Source organism: Amyelois transitella, chromosome 25 (genome assembly GCF_032362555.1).
Source record: "Amyelois transitella isolate CPQ chromosome 25, ilAmyTran1.1, whole genome shotgun sequence".
Taxonomy (NCBI): Eukaryota; Metazoa; Arthropoda; class Insecta; order Lepidoptera; family Pyralidae; genus Amyelois; species Amyelois transitella.
The window spans coordinates 4,616,109-4,640,354 of record NC_083528.1 but is presented as its reverse complement, the minus strand read 5'-3'; the positions used below and the strand labels follow the sequence as shown (position 1 = coordinate 4,640,354).

The window sequence follows — 24,246 nt, the reverse complement described above, 5'->3', positions numbered from 1 at the left end:
AGCAGTAACTTAAGTAATGAGTTACTAGCTTTAACCTGAGACTTTCTTCTTATGTTCCTTGAAAAAATCTAGAAAAAGGCCTATTTTACTCTTGAAGATTTTGTCTGCATGCAATGTACCAAATATCATCAAAATCGTCCCAGTTGTTTGGAAGTTTCGAACAAACAAAAATTTAAATCTTTTCTTTTTAACCGATTTAAAAAAGGAAGAGGTTCTAAAATTGACCATATTTTTTTATGTATTTTTTTTTTTTACGCACATGTCCCATTTGGGAGTGACCGCTGGTCCCATAGAAACTTGGTCAAGATCTAGTCATAAATGTGGAAGATATTCCGGGGAACACCCCATAAATAAACAGAATAAGCTGTTTTTTATCTATGTTGCGGCATATCTCCGGTATTTATACTAATCTGATTTAAAAAAATATATATATGTTTTTGCATTAAAAAAAGCAGAGTGCCCGGGTGGTCCCATAGAAATGTGGTTAAGGTCTGGTCATAAATGTGAAAGATACTCCTGGGAAAACCTCAAAATTCACCATAATTAGCTCTGAAGTTCAGTAAATATGAGTAATGGTGTAATGGTGGCAAAGCCCTCTTACGTTTTTAAAATTTTTTTTAATATGAGTATTGTTGATTAACTTCAACAAGATATACGAGTAAACTCAGAGAACTCGCCTTAGCGAGACCTAAAGGCTTAGTCTACCCCGTTATGCCTTTGCAATATATTTTCAAACAATACACGTTCACCCCTTGTACGGCACATTTTATTTCACAACGGTACATGATTACAAACAAAACAACTTGTAATGCAAACTCGATCTTCCTTCTCTGTCTGTCCTCAACACATATACATCTGTCTCTCTCTACAGTACCAGTTTGGCTACAGTTTATGTCATTATAGCGATTCCTAATTGGAACTTGATACGCGTACACATTTAGGCCCGTCGTTAGTAGATAAATGAGCTTTTTACACTTACTGTCGTGTTTGGCACAAGTTGTAAGCGTTAGCGTTTACTGTTCTTTACTTTATTATACCCCGACAAAAAAGAGTGGTGTAATAAGTTTGTTGTTGGTAAAAATGTGAACAGATATGATATTTTTTGTCATTCGAATTTATGGACCAAAACTAAGATTTTGTACAAGTGAATGGAACCGTTGAAGAGGGAGTGCATAGACGAACGAACCTTGATCAAACGGGATGTTCTGGCAAAAGGTTATGTCAAGGGTTATACTTAATCGACGCGCTTTGCATGAAGAGATTAATGAATGTGTATGAAGCTAAAGAAGCTGGGATCACGGCAAGAGGAAGGATGTAGTCTCTGGTTACCCCTCTGGGAAACGGGCGTTGTTTGTTTGTATGAATATTGTGTGTAACATGATGAATTAACAGATAATGAGGGTCGTTGTTCGAATGGTTAGGGTGCCCGAATAAAAAGCCTAAAACACAAGGTAGCATAGGTTCAGATCCTACTGCGGCCATGTACCAATGACTCTTCTCTGAGTTATACGAGTATACTCTCACGGCGAAAAAAAACCTTGTGAGGAAACCTCCGCATCCAGGTTACTGGATGTGTAATCATGACCCAATATGGATAATGTTCCCCTGAGGTCGCGGAGGTCAGAAAAAGACCCATAGGAGTTGAATTAGAAAATAAAATATTTACATTTATATTCTATTACCAGGACTGGAAGTAAAATTAATACCGTAATAATGAAACACGCTATCGCTTATGACATGCACGCGTTACTTTAAATATTAAATTTTAAGGTCCGGTGTCATAACATAAAGATAAATAGACATACATGATCTCCTAAGAAATTAATTGACTCTGTTATAAAAACAAAACGATTACAATTTTTTCTTACTTTTTACAATGACATGTTTTATACACAGTATGCAAAGTTTGTTAATAAAAATGCAAATCCACTAGCACTACGTGCCTGTAATTCCTTTGTTTTTTTTTAATTTATTGTTCTTTGTTTATTATAGTTTATTTTTTATCAGATTATTTAAATTATATTTTTTTTTATTAACTTTCAATACTGGGTGCATCTAGATACGGAGTATGAGTCAGTAGATAACCCGTGAAGAGGTAACAAACAAACTTAATTTTGCATTTATAATATTAGATAGATAGATAAAACTCTTTATTGCACCATACGAGTTAAACATACAAAACAGCTAAACATGGTACAAAGGCGCTATCGCTAATGCAATCTCTTCCAGTCAACCCTTGGGTGGAAGGAAACCAAAAAGGAGATTTGTCGATATAACATACATACATATGGTCACGTCTATATCCCTTGCGGGGTAGACAGAGCCAACAGTCTTGAAAAGACTGAATGGCCACATTCAGCTATTTGGCTTAATGATAGAATTTATATTCAAATAGTGACAGGTTGCTAGCCCATCGCCTAAAATCGCCATTAGTCGGTATAATAAAATTAAAATACCTAAGGAGTTCTTTGTTATGACACCATTTTTCTATCTTTGAACCGATTTTCCTCTTTTGTGTACGTGACATAGCTCTTGTTTCCCTAAAATTATTCTAACTAATAAGTCCATTTTGTTAATGATTCCAAACTTCTGACTGAGTAACGACCGGCGCCAGGTGATAACATTTAAGTGTTTATTAATATCTTAAAGTATTTGACAGTGTACTATAATATATGTGTATGTATTGTTGTGGAAGTAACTGCAATTGTTTGTCGTAAAAGGCGAGTAAAGAAATGGCTTATAGATTTGGGATTCTTTCTGTAGGCTAGCAACCTGTCATTATTTGAATCTCAATTCCATTATTAAGTCATACAGCTGAACTCGGCGTTTCAGTCTTTTTTAAGAGTGTTGGCTATGACTACCATGCAAGGGATGTAGACGTGATTATATGTATGTACTTATGTATCCCTTTAGTGTCTCCTGATACATATTAACAGAATGTCGAATTTCAGATTCGTAGAACATACGGCCTTTACAAATGCATTAAATCTTTTTAGAGATACGTTTCGAACAAACAAACAGACAAGACGGCCCTTATACAAAAACAAGAACTTTATAATAACCTATCTTTCAACACATAAAACCAAAACACATAACAAAATACGTGATCATTATTTTTTCCCGCCAAAATGTAATAATAAAAGTAAAATCAACACTGACACCTATAATTTGTCGTGACCGCAAACATAACAAGGGTCTGAACTGAACCCAGGCCTCCCAGGTAGATAGTTTTTGTGCTATGAGGGCTTAGGGTGTGACTCACGGTCAGGTCTGCATGATAATTTTTTTTTGTCAATGACATTAATGGCATAGGAAAATACTTTTGCTGATAAAATCGTTAAATTGTGTGTATGTGAAGATGGATTTGTAATTATCAAATAATATTGAGTGGTCGAATTTTAAATTATACTCGTACCTACCTATATCCTTCTAATATTATAAATGCGAAAGCTTGTGAGTATGTCAGTATCGATGTTTGTTACTCTTTCACGCAGAAACTACTGAACCGATTACGATGAAATTTGGTATGTAGGTAGCTGAAGACCCAGAATAGTCGCCTTTTAAGACATCCATGGGAAAGAGAAGGAGTGGTCCTTTTCTTTTTTTATTGGTGCCGGGAACCACACGGCACACACACACACATGATGTACTTATCGTGTACTAGTTTCAGCGTCTTGGTAACTAGATTGTAGATAAGAAGTGTCAAGTAACACATTATTGTAATTCAGTCGATTTGTACGGACCACTGACCATGATAAATTGATTGACCACAGAGCAAAACAAGAATCGACACGCCAGCCGCGTTTTTCTACACTGTGGTGCCTTGTTCCCCTTTCATAATCTACAATTCCAACAAAGAAAATGGAACCGGTAGCTATTTCTCCTTACCGGTAACATATATACATAAAAATGTGTGTGCGTTTGTCGTTATGAGGCATACACGGCCTATGTCAATATTTGGCTAGGAGACCACCGGTGCTGCATGGTAAATGGATGGAATTTTATGGGAGACTTGTGTTGTGACGTCATACTGTTGGTTACGTCTGTTTCATAAGTGTCTGGTTATTTGTAATCGGGGAAATAAAACAGGAATCCTCCTGTCTATGGTCGCGATGTTTTAAGTCAACGTGAACTACACTTAAAACGAATATATACGAGTGCCGTGTGGTTTCCGGAACCAATATAGAAAATAATAGGACCAATCCAGTTCTTTTTCATGCATGTCGTAAAAGGCGACTAAGGGATAGACTTATAAACTTGGAATTCCGCTCGTAGGCGATGGACTAGCCACCTATCACTATTTGAATCTCAATTCTATCTTAAAGCCATACAGCTGAACGTGGCCTTTCAGTCTTCTAGATTGATGGCTCTGTCTACCCCGCAAGGGATATAGACGTGACTATATGTATGTACGCTTGCCATTCTGACGTCTAATTTTATACGTCAATCAAATGTTTTGCCTGATTCCAATTAGGCGATTCAATTTGTTTTGTTTTAAAACTAGACATTTGAATAATTAATCATCGTGTTGATTGCTTTTCCTCGAAGTTGCAACAATGACGTAATTTCACCACATTCTGGCGTGTGATGAAGATGATGAATTGAAGGAAATCAACCATGTTGTTTTAAGTCTTTTACACACACACACAAACATACAACACGTCTTAACGCTTTACGAAGCAATAGTCCTAGATTCTAAAGTACCTAAAATTAAGCTGGATGACAAAATAATGGCTTTAGATATAGCGACTGGTTGCAAGTCGAAGTCGATATACATTGTAGTCTCTGCCTACCCTTCCCGAAAAGAAGCTTGTACTTAATATGAATGTATTGACTTTGGTAATTGTTAATACATCAGGCAAACATTCCATTTCCTTCTTTTTTCTTCAACCACATTCATCAATATTTTCTTGCAATCCACCTATTTCACATATTCCACATATTTAGGGTATTTCTGACTGATCGACGCTGTGTATATACATAACAGTGTAGGCGATGACTTAGTAACCTGTCACTATTGTATCTGAATTCCATCATTTAGCCATATAGCTGAACGTGGCTCAAGACTGTTGGCTCTGTCAACCCCGCAAGAGATGTAGACGTGACTAATGTATGTGTCAACAGTGTAAACTATCCACAGGTCACTGAACTTCTATATATAAAAAGGCAGGCATCGCGCACAATTACTTCGCCAAATGACTTCTCCATCCCGCTATAATTTTCTCGTCTGCACCCCGCCTTCTGCGGCTATTCGAACATTTTCCTTGCTGACTGTACTTACCTACGAGTACGGTCAACCGCACGTCTAATAATCCAGCACGGTACTCTTTGCCGTGGTAATAGAGGCGATTGTGCTGTGAATTTGTGTAACTTGATATGGAGTTTTGGCGATGATTTTACGATTAAAATATGATATTCGGGATTTTGAATTTTATTATTGTTATTTAGTTAATGTACCGTGCCCCCAGATTTCTTACAAATTGTAAAAACTAACTAAAACATTTCTATGAAAATAAAATTACGTTAACGATATTAAGTGTGAGAACATAAAATTAAACAGCAATAAGGGAAACAAATTATTACTAGACTTTAAGCTTGGATTTTAGAGCGAATCGTGGTGGATGTTTAGGTCATATTCTTCATTGATTCATGATAGCTAAAGAGCATTCTCGGTAATGGCGCGTGTTTACCGAGGTGAGTTCGTGATTGAGGTATAAAAAATGTCTCGGAGAGTTCGGCCTGGAGACTTTTAAAGACACACACAGACACACACTCACAATCACGTTTATAGACGTTGCGGGGTAGACAGAGCCAAAAGTATTGAAAAGACTGATAGGCCACGTTCAGCTGTTTGGCTTGATGATAGAATTGAGATTCAAGTAATGTCAGGTTGCTAGCCCATCGCCTAAACGAAGAATCCCAAGTTTATAAGCCTATCCCGTAGTCGCCTTTTACGATATCCATGAAAAAGAGGTGCAGTGGTCTTATTCTTTTAAAGTTGGGAACCACACGGCACAAAGACATTTAAAGGCATCTTTTTTAATATCTTGTTTCTATTTTCAGGTAAATTTGAGCCACATCCGGCCGCAAGTTTCAACATGGGCTACCTCATGGCGCCTTACCCTTATCCCAACGGTGGGGCTCATCCCTTACCCGTCTCTATGGTGAGTCTGAATATTTTATTGTTCTTCTTCCTTCGAGTAACTAACTTACTCAGTCCAGGACCGTGATTACAGGCTTGAGAGGAGTAGCAATGATAGCAATAAAGGTCTTAAAATATGCTTTTCAATTGGATCGGCATTGTTGTCAAAACTTTGTTTTGTCAATGTCAGTTAAGACAAAGAGTGGTAATGGTTAAATGAAAGTTTACTTCAAGCACTGCTTGCAAAACTTAACGTTAACTTATTTAATTTAGATAAAGCTAGAATTTCTACATTGTTTTATCGATATCAATAAAGGCAAAAGCACACTGATGTCTCTATTGAATTTTAATAATATAACACATTGCACGTGGGCGTACAATTTAGTTACATAAAACCTTAATAGATGGCGCTGACTTTAGGATTCGCTATGATTTTTTTTCTTAAGGTAACCTATACACCAGAATGTGCCGTGTGGTTCCCGGCACCAATACAAAAAAGAATAGGACCACTCCATCTCTTTCCCATGGATGTCGTAAAAGGCGACTAAGGGATAGGCTTACAAACTTGAGATTCTTTTTTTAGGCGATATGCTAGCAACTTGTCACTATTCGAATCTCAATTTATCTTAAAGGTTCGCTCAGGACTGTTGGCTCTGTCTACCCCGCAAGGGATATAGACGTGATTATATGTATGTATGTCGTATACACCAGAATAACATTTTTCCTTACGGCAATTATTATGTATCTAATAATTAAAAAAAATGGTTGGTTTTTAATTTGGTTCTATTGATTGGTTTGTTTATCGATCGTCTGTTATTAAATTTGCACGGGAATTGAACGTGTTCAAATGAATTCAGGCAACTAAATATGTAACCATGATCCAGTGTGAGTTAGGTTTCCCTGCCAAGGTTGCTTACACGAAGCACGTGTAAAACCTGACTAACCCAATCCAGAAATTTGTCGTACAGCCGAACCCCGGGCTTCATTCCAGAGAGGAGAGAACGTAACCAGAACTACTGAAAATACATGCATATAATCACGTCTATATCCCTTGCGGGGTAGACAGAGCCAACAGTCTTGTAAAGACATATAGGCCACGTTCAGCTATTTGGCTTTAAGATAGAATTGAGATTCAAATAGTGACAGGTTGCTAGACCATCGCCTAAAAAAGAATCCCAAGTTTGTAAGCCTATCCCTTAGTCGCCTTTAACGACATCGATGGCAAAGAGATGGAGTGCTCCTATTCTTTTTTGTATTGGTGCCGGGAACCACACGGCATTACTGAAAATAATTACTTACTTATGTTTTAACACCAGGAGGAAGAGTTGAGTGTTTTGGCTCTGTGATTAAGATGCGATAAATGTTATATGTTAGCATGTTTTATCATAAAAACGCATAACAACAGAACAGAATTTGTTATTGATAAGTTATCATATCTCTGCATTGACGTGATCTTGATATAATTTCGCATGTTTTGCTGCCGTTCGGCCTTCAAGCGTGTCATTGTTGATATCTATAACGCAAACATCTTGATCTTTAACAAAAATACTCAATAACTTTTGTAAACAACAACCCTGTTTGAATGTTTAGCCCTGGTCAAGATTACTCGAATCCGCCAAGCTTGCATGACGGGAGTTATGAATGTGGATGAAGCAAAAGAGGAAAGTATGCTGGGATTGTGGCAATATGAAAGATGTTTTATCTGCGCACCCCTTGAAAAGAAATTTGATCCAGAGGGATAGGCAGAAATAACATCGATGACTATCAATTCGATCATTACGTCATCAAGCTAATCGGTGGCCTTTGAGCCTTTTCGAGGCTGTGGGCTCTGTTTACCCCGTAAGGGATATAGGCGTGACTACGCAATACGCAAATAAATTAACTTATAAACTTCCGTAGGTTTAGTTTAATATTGACCTTATTTTAACCATAACATCCTCGATTTGATCGATGTTTGAAAGGATAAGATAACGAAGTCGAAATGTCCATTTATTTACTTACAACAGTTAACACCAAACCATTGTACCTACCTACTTACAACAAAATATTTCTATCAATATCCGTACGTTGACCCCCGAAATCGAAATGCGTTATCAGTGACCCAAGAAATAGCTTATCTGTAACCAAAAGCAGCTGCGTTTACGCTAAATCATAACACTTTTAATCGTAGATCTATTTTTATTATTTCCCCGTAACCACACGTGCCGGGAATCGAACCCTGGACGGAAGTGTTAATACAAACACTTTTTATTTCTGACTCCATCCTGCCTGCTGAGTTATCTTGAATACTTAAATATTTTCGATGTGTTTTCTTTATCTATGAATAATCGTATTGTGCTCATGTTTACATTTGATTGGTCTGTTTATGATAACTAACTTCTCTTGGGTATTCGCTTCCGTGGGAATTGAAAAATGTTAATGAATTCGTTTTTTTAAGGTAGCTTCAGCTTAAGCAAACTAATATTTCTTCTTCAGTGTCATTACCTTAAAAATGCACAAATCGTCTCCATGTATTTTGTTGTGCTTGCCATATTCATTTTTGTTCAGACCTTGTTTTCCATTTTGAATTAGAAGACAGATTTGAAAATTTGAATTTAGAATCGGCTTTACCTATATCGAGCAAATCACCCGCCGATGCCGTACGTCAATATCGTTCGATACCTATCCCTAGTACGCATGCACGTAGCGCGCCATTCAAATCCTTTCAAACGCGTAAGAAACGAAAAAAGAACCCGTCGCGAAAATATGAAACTAAGCGCAACAGGTGGACATACTACCGTCTCATTCTTTTCTATCAGGTTTTAAGTCTCGTCTCTGTTGTACGGAAGCCGCCCCTACAGTCGCCGCCCCCGCTCTGGGGCGGGAAATTTAAATGAAGGAGGGGGGGTGGGGATGGAAATGCTTTTCTTTTTGCTCGCAGGGTGTGTTTAGGGCTTTTGTCTGGGTGAATGCGGCCGGCAATTTCGGGGTCGCTTACGCTCACTACGTCTCGGGATTTGAAAATCGAATGCTTTATTTTTAAAATTTTATTCTTAACTGCCATAAACGTTTCTGGGGAAATACTCTCTTCTAAATTTGAAGCAACTTTTAAATACTTTATTATTTTTAGTACATACCTAAGTACTTGTTTAACTAACCCTCTAGTAACCTTTATGAATTTCTACTACATCACACTGGGCCTGTGCTTTAGCATTTGAAAACTGAATCTGTCTCTGTGCTACGGTATCATCAAAACAGGTCTAGTGAGCTTAGGGTTTGTTTATTTTCGAATTTTACAAATCTTTTATCTTTGATAATGCTATCAGAAATACCACTAAAAATCAAACTAACATCCGTCAGTAAATTCAGCATTTATTAGAAACAAACAAAACTATAACATTCCTGAGAAATCTGTCTGCATCACACGCTGCCGTGATTTTCCAATAATTAAGCGTGATAAAATTAATTCTTGGACTCTTGTTACTTGCCTTATCATTCTCTGGTTGTAAAACACTTCATTTCAATGTCTTACAACTAGATAATATCTTTATAGCTATATGTTTAACGATATCACGATCAGACAATCAAAGTCGGATATATTTAATAGATTTATTTTACTGCTAAATTCCATGCTGGTGAGTGGTAGAGAAAAAATAATTACTTTTGTAAAAAGAGAACCGACTCCCATTGTCATTTACGTAGTCGGCAAAATTTTTAAAACCTCTTAAATACAACAAACCCTTTTCTGAAAACCGCATCAAAATCGGTTTAGCAAATCGCAATCGCAATCGATAACAAACACAAATACATACAAACTAAGAATCACCTTTTTTAGAGCGGATAAAAAATAATAGTGTATGCGACCTGCTTCCCTTCCCGCGCAGTTTGTAAAAGTCTGCCAAGGAAAGGTTTAACTAGAGATTCTTCTTTTAGGCGATGGACTAGCAACCTATCGTCTGAATCTCAATTCCATCATTGAACCGTTCATCTACCGTGGCTTTTGAATTGACTACTGGCACTGCCCACCCCGTATGGCACAAACACGTGATATGTGTATGAACCAAAATTGCATTTTCTAACGTCACCCAAACCAGCAAACTTAAAAGGGTAGACTCGGGTATTCCGCACATTAAAAATAACAAAAGTTATCTAAATCTATCTACACGACTGATCTAAGACACGTTTGTGTGTCTGTCTCCCTAAAACAGTGGTTCCAAACCTTTTTGCTATCATGTCTCCCTTTTTATTTAGTTGGCTTGGTATGTCCATTACTTACATATTATGGTCGGTTCTTGCCGTGTGGTTCCCTCTTCCCATGGTTATTATGAAAGGTGACTTAGTAATACCTAAGCTAATAAACTTGAAATTTTTATTTCAGGTATATTAGGGATAGATATACCTGTCACTATTATAATCTCAATTCTATCTAATGACAGAGCGAAAAGTCTCGAAAGTTCATCTGTATGGCTATTAAGCCATGGACATTCTGTCGGGATACAGACATGATTGTATACGTATGTATATAAAGAAAGGTTTGGAAGCACTGTCCCAGATCCCATCTCTATAACGGTCGTTGTAATTCTCTGCATGAACTTGGTTTACGTATGTTTTTTTTTTAAGACAAACTCTTACATCATACGAATCTAAAACATAGTCTCACGTCTTTATCAATTACGGGGCAGACGTAAATTTAAGTGTCGAATTAAAGTGCACCTTAAACATTTTTGGCTCATTACCATAATCTCAAATATGATATCTATACATATGTAAAAAGACTTTTGTAAAAACAAAACCGCCTCTAATCGATATCCTCCTTTTTAAGAGGCGGCAAAAAAAAAACGGATTGACTGACTGGTATCAAAACTATTGTGTCTAAAGATTTGAATATTAGCATTTAGATTTCCTTTGTAGTCTACGGGTCAACGAAGAGAGGATGCCTCACGCAAACGGACATTAACGAGATTTTTCACATTACGCGGACGAAGCCACGGGCTTAGTACGAGTATATCATAAGTATCTGATTTGGATTATATTTCACAGGAACATCACATTTTTTTTTACAGAGTAGGTAATACAGGCTATAATTTAAATCCTAACAAAAGTTGCTCTTAAATAAGCCCATTAATAATGTCTCAAAATCGCATTGAATCCTCAAAAGGCTGTGTTCGATAGCGTCCATAATTCTGGGAAAATCATTACATACGCCCCGGTAATTCTGATTTCGAGTGCCACCCAACCCCAGCCTCCCCATCGCTGCATCTCATTTTCAAATCGTTCGCCTAACTGACCCTACACATACAACACACGATAACCAACTCTATAGAGCAGATATAGAGATTAAATTCAAATGTTTGTTGTTAAGAGGAGACGAGGGAAAAGTAACGCTGTATTTTAGTCGCTAGAGTTGAAATTTTCTTTGCATTTTCTTCGGGTGGCGTGGAGTATTGTGAGCGTGGGGAGACGGGGGGGAATTTTCTCTCTTATTTTTCGTGAATTTTTTATTTAAGAAAGGGATAAGATTTTAATGTGGGTGCTCGCAGCTTTTATTACTACCGATTGTGAGATATTCCCCCATTGTAGGGGTTTCCGCTTTAAGTATTTTGTATGGGATGTGCGAGTTGCGTAATGACGTTTTCGGAGTCCCATCCGCCGCCATTTTGCAACGATCAACTGTTTTTCGGATTGTCCGGATTTGGACTCGCGTTTTGGGGAAAATGTTAACGTTGCTTTAGTACTTTGTCGTCTTATCTGTAAACTCCTGTTATAAGGATTTTCTGTGTGTTTAATATAAATAAGTTGTTATTTTATTTATGTAGTATGGTATTTGATAGCGTTGAATAAAGAGATCCTCCCACGCTGGTCTTGAAGAGAAAACAAAAAAAGTATCTAACCAAGAAATTTACATAAACTTAAACATGGGATTCTTTTTGAAAGGCTATAGGTTAGATACTGGAGTTCTTGATCATAACCCATCTAACTAAACTCAACTACTACTCTCTACATATTGTTATTATTGACTCTGTTAACCTCATATGGGATTAAGACGCAAAATATGTGTTTGTTTGAATAATTGCCGATTGTTTGTGATATAGATTTCCAATTTGATACCTACTTGGGTTCAAATTTCACCCTGTTTAATTAATTTTCTCTTCTTTTCCGAATTCTATGTTTAAACCGTGTTTGGGTTTTCTACCCCCGTGTCGTTGGCTCTGTCTACCCCGCAACGAATATAGATATGATTATATTAATGTATGTATGTTTTAGGCGAGAAATCAGAACTATTAAATGTTTACCTTACGGAGACGTAACATAATTTTACAAGCAATTTCTTTGAGCACTGGTTTTCCCACGTCATTATAGCTATAACCGGGAACCGATTGACTAGTTACGATGTTATAAAACTAGAACCGGAAGCTAGTCGACATTCCTGACTTCGCCTGCCCTTGAACCTAACTGGCTCTTAACAATGGCTTACATATGTCGTCTGGTACAACACACCAGCTGAAGCGATAATAATTTTATATCTTAGAGTCATGTAGCCTCCTAGCGCTTACATGTTAGAATTTAATAAACACGTAAACGATCATTGACTGGATACAGTAATACCTCGGACTTACGCGATAGGTGGGACTGAGCGCTATCCGCGTAAGTCGAATTCGCGTAAGTCGGGGTACAATTTTGCATATAAAGACATACAAAGTATATTTAATTGGGACTGGAGACTAAATAAAACAATAATTTAGGAAATAATTAGTATCTAATTTTAGATAATATGACAAACTATATTAATAGAGTGTATAAACACAATCCGAAGTTATTTTGATGTAGAAGGTTTCATAAATTGTAACAAAGAGTCAATGATTTTTTCTTCTCCCGTAATATCTCCTCGTAGCATCCTAGTAATTTTTTTATTCTATGTTTTGTAACAAAAATGCGCTCTTCATTGGAGTCTATGTTTTCCAAAATTGTTAACCCTTTTTCAATCGAACTGAGGGCTTCTGTCAAGTTTCCAACTGTCATTTGATCTTCTAATTGAACTGGATCCAAAGAATCATGTTTATCAATTTCTTCCTCTTGTTCACGCATTGTCATGAGCTCATCAATTGTAAGCTCCTCATTGTATGAATACAACAGCTCTTGAACATCATCACTATCCACTTCTAAATTTATTTTTCTACCAAGTGAAAAGAGTCGGTTCTACTTCGTTTGGATGCCATAGTACTTAGTAAATATCTCAGGTCGTCGCACAACGCACAAAAAAACACAAAATCGTAACTTATGTACCTACGCGCCGATTCCGCACTACACGTCTGTGCCTGTTGTTAACTGAACGAATAATAATGCAGGCGGGAGGAGTCAGAAACAAACGCCGACGCTTTACCTTGACTACGCGACGTTCAAACAGAAAACGAATAGACGAGAAAATTAAATCGCGTAACTCTGAATTCGCGTAAGTCGAGGTAGCGTAAGTCGGGGTATTACTGTATTCACATTTTTATTAAGGGAATACATACGGACTACGATAATCGAAGCTGAGAATGCAATAAGAAAGGCACTGTAATAAGAGATAGAGAGAAAGGTACTACATATTGACAAATTACACAAACTAAGCTCAAAACTTCGGCTGAGTCTTGTCTCGCGTGTCTCTCATCTTCATATTCACCCGCCTATATGCATCAGGGTCTGGGATCCGCCCGACATTAATCTATTGTCGGGTCTACAGCGTCTTCAGTTTTTACACATTTGTCATCTTAGACTCAGTTCGAACAGAGACAATCCGTGAAGGATGCGACGCGATAATGAAGCGATTTAAAAATACATACATACATACATAAAATCACGCCTCTTTCCCGGAGGGGTAGGCAGAGACTACCTCTTTCCACTTTTACTTTCTTTAAAAATGTATCTATAATAAGTCGTTCGCCCAAACTTAGACCTCACGAAACTTAAATGAATATCTCAAAAACAACTTAACCGATTTTGATGCACTACGAACTTTAAAAATCTATTGATTGTTCTACATATTTTGAATTTCATTAAAATCTTAGGAACGGTTCGAATGGTATCGCATTCCAAACATATATATATATATATATATATACATACAAAAAATATTACACGAAAAGATACCATTTGCCGCTTATGCGACAACAAGCCAAACCGCTTACGCTTATGTTTTGTGGCAAATGCGATTCACCAAATCGGAAGTAAGAATTTGCAACTGAGTTTTGGTTCGGCCTCGTCCAGGCCTCCCTTTGAGGCGGCCGCGATCCTTATCGCTATATTGTTTGTGTTTTTTAGCATAATGATTAATAAGTATTTAAAACTAATACATATTAATTAATTAGTATTTAATACTAATTGATTTTTACATTGTATATAAGGTTTCGGTTGTCTATAACAAAACCTAACCTCATTTGGAATTTTTTCATATTAGTCTGTTTGTTTGCACCGTTAAAGGTTTAAAGTTAAATCAAAATGTAAGATTGTATGTATTTAAATATCAAATTCATGTGTATATTATAAAGAGAGATTTGTATTTTAAATATTTATGAGTAACATAGGTTACCCCGGGTAAAGTGTACTTAAATAACGATGTAATCTGAAATAGATAAGATTCTATCAAGTCCCATTAGGGGATTGAACCAGGGACCTTGTATTTAGGTAACAGTCAGAGTAGCAACTACGCCATTAAGGCCGTCACGTTAATATTCACGTAGGTATGCATTATGTATATATGTAAGTATCCATATTACCCTCCAGCATATCCTAAACTGAAAATCCGTCTACAAATATAAAAATAATCAAGGGTTGGAGGGTGTCACGTACCTATAGGGGAACCGTAATACCTTTAAAAGCTGCGCCCTTCAGCACTGCATTTGTGTACTTAACGTTGCCGACTGTACTTACTTTTTCATTAAATTTCTACGCAGACTTTTTAATCTTTTGGTCCTTAGTTTATATTGTAATATATTCATTCATATTTAGACCTGAAAAACAAACACAAATAGAATAAAAGACAGATTTTCGCGTTTTTAATATTAAAGAACAGAATGTGTGAAAGAATTTAGCAATAGAATGAAATGATACATACACACATAAAGTCAAAGCTATATCCCTTGCGGGGTAGACATGCCACGTTCAGCTGTATGGCCCAATGATGGAATTGAGAATCAAATAGTGACAGGTTGCTAGTCCATCGCCTACAAGGGGAATCCAAAGTTTATAAGCCATTCCCTAAGTCGCCTTTCACGACATCCATTGGCAAGAGATGGAGTGGTTCTATTTTATTCAAATGCTGGAAACCACATGGCACATGTAATGATGGATATGACTAATCTTGGTTAACCTATCAATGTTACATATTAAATTATTAAAATGACTATTTGTGTTTCAGTAATATCTTTTTTAAGCTTAATATTTTTGTCCGAAGCTTATGTCGTACTAGCTGTATTAGTCTGTTCAGAAGATAAGTCTTAAAATACTTTTTCACTTAATTAAAAGTATCATAGCCCATAAAATTTAAGAAAGTAATCACACGATAGTTCAAACAAGTATTCGCCTTTTCTCATATGGTACACAGAAAAAAGATAAAAAATATACTACACGAGAACCCATATGCGACTCTCCTCCACCCTTTTCCATTCCGAGCTTCGGTAATTGCCTAGAAAGACCTATTTCCATCCCCCCCCCCCCTCCTCCCCTCCAGGGAGGCGCTGGTCTAGATTCTAGATGTTATTCGAAACCTAATCTCGTTCCTACAGGATTATTGTCTGGAAATCATTTTGAAATGGTTTTATTTCGTTACATTATTTTATAAGAGCTTTCGCATGACATTTTAAAGGAAATAATTGGGATCCACCGTTGAAGGAAATGTCATAAAATAAAATCCTTCATTTTATATTTAAAAAGAAGGAATAGAAGGTGTTTCCCTATATACTTATATATTTCTCTCTCCCATTCATCATATTCATAACTTTTTGAGTTCTCGAATTCTCAGCTGTTAGTGATGTAGCTTTTAGTGATTAATTTATATAAATTACAAATTAAACTTGTAATAACCACCAGAAGAACACTCAATGAAAACTAAATAAATTCATCAACTAAATAAATTATTTATACACTCGAATGCAATAACTTTGCCCTTTTATCGTTGCAATTGAGATGGATTAACCCTATCGCAACCCCACCAATAACCCTTAAACGAGCGTCCAATTTCACACCAAGTGTTGCCAAAAATGAAAATATTAAATCCAATTTACAAACTTACCATAACCCCTCGATTATCCGGCAAAAAAGGAATTATCATTATTATAGTAATAGCCTCTCCAAGCTTTTGTGTTTCGGTAATCGGCGGTATTATACACAGTGGGGTAACGCATGTTTGCACAGAGAAAAAAATATGAATATGATTTTATGAAAGGTTAAATCTATTATAAGTGGGGATTATGTTATGAGTTATATTTCTGTTAGTGAGGGGTATTTAACGAGCTATTTGACGCCTTTTGAATCGCGTGTGGTAGCTTGTGGTAACCTGTAATTATCTGGTTCGTATCAATGTTTGCTTGATTTGACGATTATAATGACGGCACGCAATTCAGCAGGTGGTGTTTTAGTTAAACGAACTCTTTTAGAAGAAGACGTTTTATCACTAACGAGCTTCGTAATTGGGATTAGTATTATTCTTACAAGATTATCATAAATTGTCACTATATATCTACTAATTTAACCTTTTTTCCATTACGAAGTTGACAAAACCTATAGTTACAAGACAACAATTAAGTATGGTTTGGCTTAATGATATGACTTCACAGTACAACATAATGAATTTGAGTCACCTTTATTTTTATAAAAACATCAAACAAACCCCAGATATTGGTGAAAATCATATTTTTATGCGTACTTTTTTGCGGCTCCGTATTAAAAGCCGGGACGACAAGCCAAACGAGATAAGGCGGCTGTCACATTAAGGACCACTATTAATTTCCATCGAATACCAAATCAAAGGAGCCAATCCCTGAGGACGCTGCCCCACTCTGGACAAAGCGGATTAACTTAATGTTGTCATATCTGTGATTAACATAATGCGCGGACAGGATTCTCTTGTTTATGGTTTTCGTCTCTTTTTTTCACGCGTCGACGCACTGTGTGGTCTTACCTTTTTTTCTGTAAGTTGTATATTGACTTGACATGTAGATTCGAGTTTTTGTCTTGATAGACAACGTGATTGGAATGTTCTATATTCAAAATCAATAAGTATTCATTTTTTTTTCGAATCTCCTCATCTTCATGTTTAAAAATTTTGTGAATAGTCACGGGATAGGTATTGTGCCTAGTTGAGTTTAGTGGTTTTGCGTCTTATAAGTAATACTTATAGTTATATATTTTTTTCCCTTAGCCAAATTGCAAAAGAGTGCGTTCCTTCTAAAGACACAACTCCGAATCAAATAAGTGTAGTAACTATACCGTATGATCTATGAAGGATACCTTTGTGGGAAGTTTAAGGATAGAAATCTACTACTAAGGATGTCTTACAGCTAAGATGTTCTTTAAATACGTATAATAGATGCCTTGTTAAGTACTAGTAAATTGTAATTTTCGTCATTAACTGACCACTGATTTTCCAAACGAAATTTCAATACAATTATTTCCCAATAGTCCAACATATTATTTCACTGACTCATATAAATAGCACTTGTCAATAATAGACGTTTAAATTCCCGAACGAAGTTTATTGATTCGCCAATATCAAACACCATGGTTAACTTCAGTGACTTTGACGCAAATTGCCTATTGATACAACTAGGAAAGCAAATATTTCCCGTAATTCCCACTGGAATTACGAACCGATTACCTTGTCCGCTAAATACACAAATTACTGAAACAAGCCAAAGAAAAATAAAGAGAAATGCACAACATTATAAAATAGTAAAGGTAAGTTTATAATGCAGTTGGCAGTGGGGGAAAATTTCCCATATTATTTGCCATAAAAGTGCGGCGTTGCTAATATGGTGGGTGATTCACAAACGGTATTTAATTTGGTCGTAAATCTTTCTATTTTTCACGGCATGTATAGTTTTACTATCACATGTGACTTTAGCGATAAATGCCTAAGTGGTCTAAATAACATCTTCAGCTTGGTCATTTATTAACAGAAATCTCTATCAAAGGTATTCAATATTGAATACCTATTCAAAAAATCGTTACCAATTTATACCTCTTGAAATTTCGATTCTCAGTCAGGTTTTTTCATTCTTACCCAATCTGAACAAAGCGGAAAAAAATCGATCTGTGCGCATATTTGTTGTTAATTATAGACGGTTGAGAAGTCTTTCCGCTTCTGCTAGTTCGAATACGATTTGAGACCCCCCTGGTCCAATTATAGAGTTCTAAACCCCCTACACCCCCCCACCCCTCTCATTTTTAAATCGAGCCCGCTTTTAATGACCTCTCCAGTTGCCGATGTTCATTTGTCGCGAGGGTTTTGCGTACGATTATTTAGTTTTTTTTTTCTCTTTTCTAGCAACAATCGAGGGCTGAAACGTCCTTCACTCGAGTGATATGAGAATGTACCTGCGGCTTTTTGGTTTGGCGGAATCGCGTTTGCTTTTTTTAAATTTTGACATGAACTTTGAATTATATTTTTTATGAGCGTGTGTTTTCTATTCAAATTATTTTCTTTTCTCTCTCTTTTCTAGTTCTCTTTTCTCTTTTTCGTCATATTGAAATGGAATTGACTCTGGTAGCATTGCTACGTAGAATAGCAAAATAACGATCGCAGAAGAAATATATTTATTTATTTAAAACTTTATTGCACTAAAAAAAAATTGCAATATTGTCGTAATTATATCAAACCAAATAGAAAAAATCTGCATAACATCTGTTTTTTTGTTCATTTAAACTTAGTATCAATCACATACATGTAATTATTGCTCGTCCAGTTGGTATTTTGAACATCCTTTATTAAAAACAAAATAGTTGAATGGCCTAACCTATTTCACCCCATATTAAAGCGTGTCCCCATCACTAAATACAAGGGGTCTTTCTGTATGAAATCCTGTAATTTCTCGAATTTGCAGTCCGTAGTAATTGCGCAGGCGGCTCCTTTGTGAAAGTTTTTTAATCTACGATAATGCATTGATTGTTGAAAGGATCAGATTGACTTTGATTTTGAGTTGTTATGAGATAAATAGTATACCTCATATAGGTCGGACAAAATACATATTAGAGAGAGAGAGAGTATATATCTCAAGATATTTTAAGGTCATAATGAAAAAGGAAATTCCGGAGAGTTTGCCTTGGTTGAGAGGTAAGCCTGAGAAAAGATGCGGTAGAATTTGATGACAAGTATGAGCACTTTTATAGTTAGGTTTGGTACAGGCAATCCCTACCGTTTAATTATATTATCATTCAGGTTCGTAAAAATTAAATTTGATACATAATAACTTACGAGTTTGCGTTGCTTTTTGGGATCATAGCCAAGGATATGTTACACTAATAATGCTGCAGACAGATGCATTTGGATGCAAAAAAACAATGTCAACAAAAATAAATTAGTATAAACTAAACAGTTCACTCTTGGGTTAAACAAACGCTCAACAAACATATCCATGATGAACTAAGCTCAAACAGTGATCTTCATGTTCAAATATACATTGTGAACTGTCCGCACTACAACTTCCCAGGGCTTGCAAACTTAATTTCGCCACAAAACATACGGAACCAACCTTTATATCCAAGTCCGTAGGGTACACGTTCCAATTTTCGTCCGTTGCATTAGTAAAAATTTTAAAGCGACATTTTAGAACACGACAGCACGACATGTGTCATCACATCATGTCAATGCAGGGATTATGATAACCATCGTACGGATGCCATCTAGCGAGGGAATCACCCTTTGCGATCTCAAACTTACAACTGATATAAAACGCCACAAAACTTCAGCTTACACCGCGTGATTTTGAACTTTATTTTTTACTGATTAGAGATTGTTTATTGCTGATTGTTTTTTTGAAAAGCAAATGGGGGTGATCCTGAAAAGACAATTTAACCCTAAAAAATGGTGCATGGACATTAATCCGCATGTAATATCGCAAATTTGTCGTCGGTCTGCACGCACGGCGGCCCATCTGTCGAATATTCCCAATTCGATTTGCTGCTATTAGAAGTGGGACAATGGTGAATGGAGTGCCACTTGATTGATTGTGCAACGATGAAATTATGTGGGTTATTTTTGCAGTAGGTATTTGTCGAATTGAGAAATTATGTCAAAGTTTAGTTTAAACGTGCTCCTAACACTTATTAACTAAAACTTGGGATTCAAATGATATAAAAACGTATCTTCTTTTCTTACTTTCTTGGTTAATTAAATTTCGACAAATTTAAACAAAATCACAAATTTCTTATAATTATATCTTAAACTTTAAATAAGAAAGAGGAAAGAGGCGTGATTTTATGTATGTATGTAAGTAAACTTTAAATAAGTAGTATAAAAATATAAGGAATCATAGTAATGGAAATTATATATAAAAGAAGTATGATGCAAATCAAATCGAAATTTTGTCAGTCACATAATCCATCAAGACAATTGCATAACCATCGCAAAAACACCAAACCCACATATACATTGCTAAACAGAGCCATTAAACAAATAATACCAAGAATGCACTCGACAAAAATTAAATAACAGTTATCATACCCGTGGCCATTGTATAGCACCCCAAATATGAAACGGCTAATAAAATCCACGTAACATACGAACAACAAATTGCCCTTTTTGACATCTTATTCAAAGCGATTCATGTGTCAGTGGCAGGGGTAGCTGGTTCGATGCGCAAGTAATAAAAATGTATTTCGCTGTAAGCCGGTCGCGTGTCTTCAGGTATGATTATTGGAGCGTGCACCTTATTTTTTGCGACTGTCCATTTTGAAGCTCTCGTGTGTTAAACGTTAGTGTCGAATTGGGTTGTACGCAATTTTTTTTTAATTTCATTTTGTTTTTTTTTTAATTGCAACTAATTGTCAGGTTGGAAGAGATCCCGCTTAGGGATAAGCCCGTATTTGTACTGTACTACTGTTTTATATTTGTAACGTACCCCTTTAGTGCACAATAAAGGGTTTACTTTCTTACAGCTAATCAATTCATTGTTGTTTTTTTAATTTCTTTTATTGTTTTTGCGACTTCTTCCTTATTACGTAAATAGCCATTGAACTTATGTCAAAAACAAGAGATTAAGGTCTGACGGAAAGTTTTAAGTATAAGTACATAATATGTAAATAAAATCGCAAAGTTTTCGCGCAACCAAATAAATAGGCTTTGATAGATATTATTGATCGGGACCTGATCATAATAATTGACTAATTTATAAGATTACACACACATTTAAAAAATTGATAGTTCTCGTTGCTTCCTCACGAACTTACATCCTTATATCAGGTTTCTTCCTAAGTAGTTACAGTCATCTCTAATCTTTCAGCCCCTTCATATCACGAATCAGTAACAGAAAATTCTAAGAATATTCATTATCTTTTTCTTCTATTCTTCATATGGAAAATTTCTTAATATTTTTTCCATTTAGTTAACCGCTCATTAATATCGATTCTTACACGCCTGTCGCTCCCGTCCCGGGCACGCGACTACATTGACTATATCAATGTCTGTCTGTCTGTTAATGACGGGTTGTATGATCCTAAGCTGTTGGATTTGGTTAAAACTTTACAGTACATACAAACATATTAGCACGTTTATATCCCTTGCGGGGTAGACAGTGACTATAGTCCGAAAAGCCAGATTCAGCTGTATGCTTTTAAAATGGAATTGAGATTCAAATAGTGACAGATTGCTTGCCCATCGCCTTCAAGAAGAATCGATTTGTTTTATAATATCAATGCAATAAATTATTTATGCATTCAATACCACTCACGCGTCGTCATTTATCACAAATTCCATATTTGGTTCCATAAACTTTCTTGTTATTAATTGAAGGCTGCTGAACTTTTTTTTGGGTATAGGCATCGTTTCACAAAACGTTAAGTACATATTATTAAATATGTTACGTTGTAAATAAATGTATTTGGCATTTAAATTTATGAGACCGATAACCAAACAAATCAAGTATCAAGATCTTTCGTACAACTCTATCGATATAAGGCGCGGCGCACACTAATCCCAGACGAGTACATCCTCCCGACTAAAACTAGCGCTCGCTGCGGGAATATTAAACACTTCCGACTGACTGTGACGTCATTAGTTAGGTCGGGTGCTGGAAGTCGACTTTTTCACTTCCTGGTTTCTACATACATGCATACAATGGTGACGTCTATATCCCTTGCGGGGTAGACAGAGCCAACAGTCTTGAAAAGACTGATAGGCCACGTTCAGCTATTTGGCTTAATGATAGAATTGAGATTCAAATAGTGACAGGTTGCTAACCCATCGCCTAAAAAGAACCCCAAGTTTGTAAGCCTATCCCTCAGTCGCCGTTTACGTCATACATGGGAAAGAGATGGAGTGGTCCTATTCTTTTTTGTCACACGACACAACTGGTTTCTACTTTTAATTTAACAAGTCCAGTTAAATAAAGTATCGTTGAGTTTGATCCAGCCATGATCTTTACAGATTTAACAGATACCGATATGTTGTCATAGATCTAAGGCAGATGAAGACTTCACAATGTTAAATATTTTTAAATTGGTCTAGGATGTGTATAAGACTTTAAAATAATCAAGAACAATAGCGTCTTCAGACACTGTGTCGCCGACCATTTGAATGCCAATCAATATGCTGCGTGTAGATGCCATAGCCTAAGTTTATTGATAAGGCTAGACTGTGATAAGAATTTTAGATAATATCTACCTGATGACTGCCATTAAAATCTTCAATGACAATAAATATATGGTGAATAACGTATAATTGGGTGGTTTTATCGTTTGGTTTACCGTATAGTTTCAATTCTCTAATGTTGAAGGTGTAAAGGATAAGCGTAGTAAAAAATATCATACATACCTACATAATCACGTCTATAGTTTATAGTTTGATGGTAGAATTGAGATTCAAATTGTGACAGATTGCTAGCCCGTTGCATAGAAGAATCTCAAGATTTTTAGTTATTATCTTAGTTGCCTTTTATGATATCGATAAGCATGTAGAAATAATTGCAAGTCGTAATATGTCTCTGCTTACCCCTCAAGGGAAGAGACGTGATTTTATGTATGTATTTGTCCCAAGTGTGTCACCACCCTTACGTACACTTCACCGCGCAAGTTCATTTTTCTTTAAAATCCGACCCACGCCGCTAAAAGCCGACTCCGCGACAGCTCATAAAATATTCAAAGATGTCTGCTTAGCTTAAAATCTAGGTTTTGGAGGAGACTGGCTTGTGACGTCGTCGGTTGAACCGAATATGGGAAAGTGGGCTTTTAGAATATTTAGGTTACTGTATTGAGGCAAAAGGCGGAAAATTTAACTGAATAAGTTGTGAAAACTAACACTACTTACGGGTTGAAATTGTACAATTTTACTCATAGTGATTTTTGATGATTTTGAAAATAACAACATAAAATGACGTCTTTATTCCTTACGGTGAAGACAGAGGAAATAATAACAAGACTCGAAAGTCTCGTGTAGCTAGCTGTATGGCTTCAAGACTTTCATAAAAAAAATTGTGACAATTTGCTAGAATATCTCCTAAAAAATTAAACTTTTAGAGAGATAACAGAGAGAGATAGAAGAGAGCCCAGGTTATTCTATTAACCGTGGATCCTGGATTGGGTGAGTCAGTTTTTTTACACGAAGCCACTACATCTGACTTCCGCCACCTTTGCAAAAAAACCTGACCCGTATTTATAATAGATCGCATACCTACTTATTTATTATTAATGATCTGACGCCAAAGAGTAAATTATTTCCATCCAAGGATCAAAGGTCAAAATAAAGTACAGTGACCATTATATTTTAAAAACTTGTTAAAGACATTATTATGCTAACAGAACACGCCTATCATTCGCATGAATACAATTTAATAAACTAACGGTTAAATGCGATATATAATCTTATTATTAATATTCATTAGTTTCCATATTGCGTATGTGGTAGCTAACTCCGCCTTAACCCTTGTTCACACTGG

General features: G+C 36.1%; 1 protein-coding gene across 2 annotated transcripts in view; it reads left to right on the top strand.

Moving 5' to 3' along the window:
• The window catches only part of LOC106137143 (protein pangolin, isoforms A/H/I/S), a 116,323-nt gene that overhangs the window by 46,872 nt on the left and 45,205 nt on the right, over positions 1–24,246 (top strand). For both annotated transcript variants that reach the window (XM_060951520.1, XM_060951519.1), the window contains exon 4: positions 6,064–6,164. In XM_060951520.1, coding sequence (XP_060807503.1) covers positions 6,064–6,164 — 101 coding nt within the window. The remainder of the gene's footprint in view (positions 1–6,063; positions 6,165–24,246) is intronic.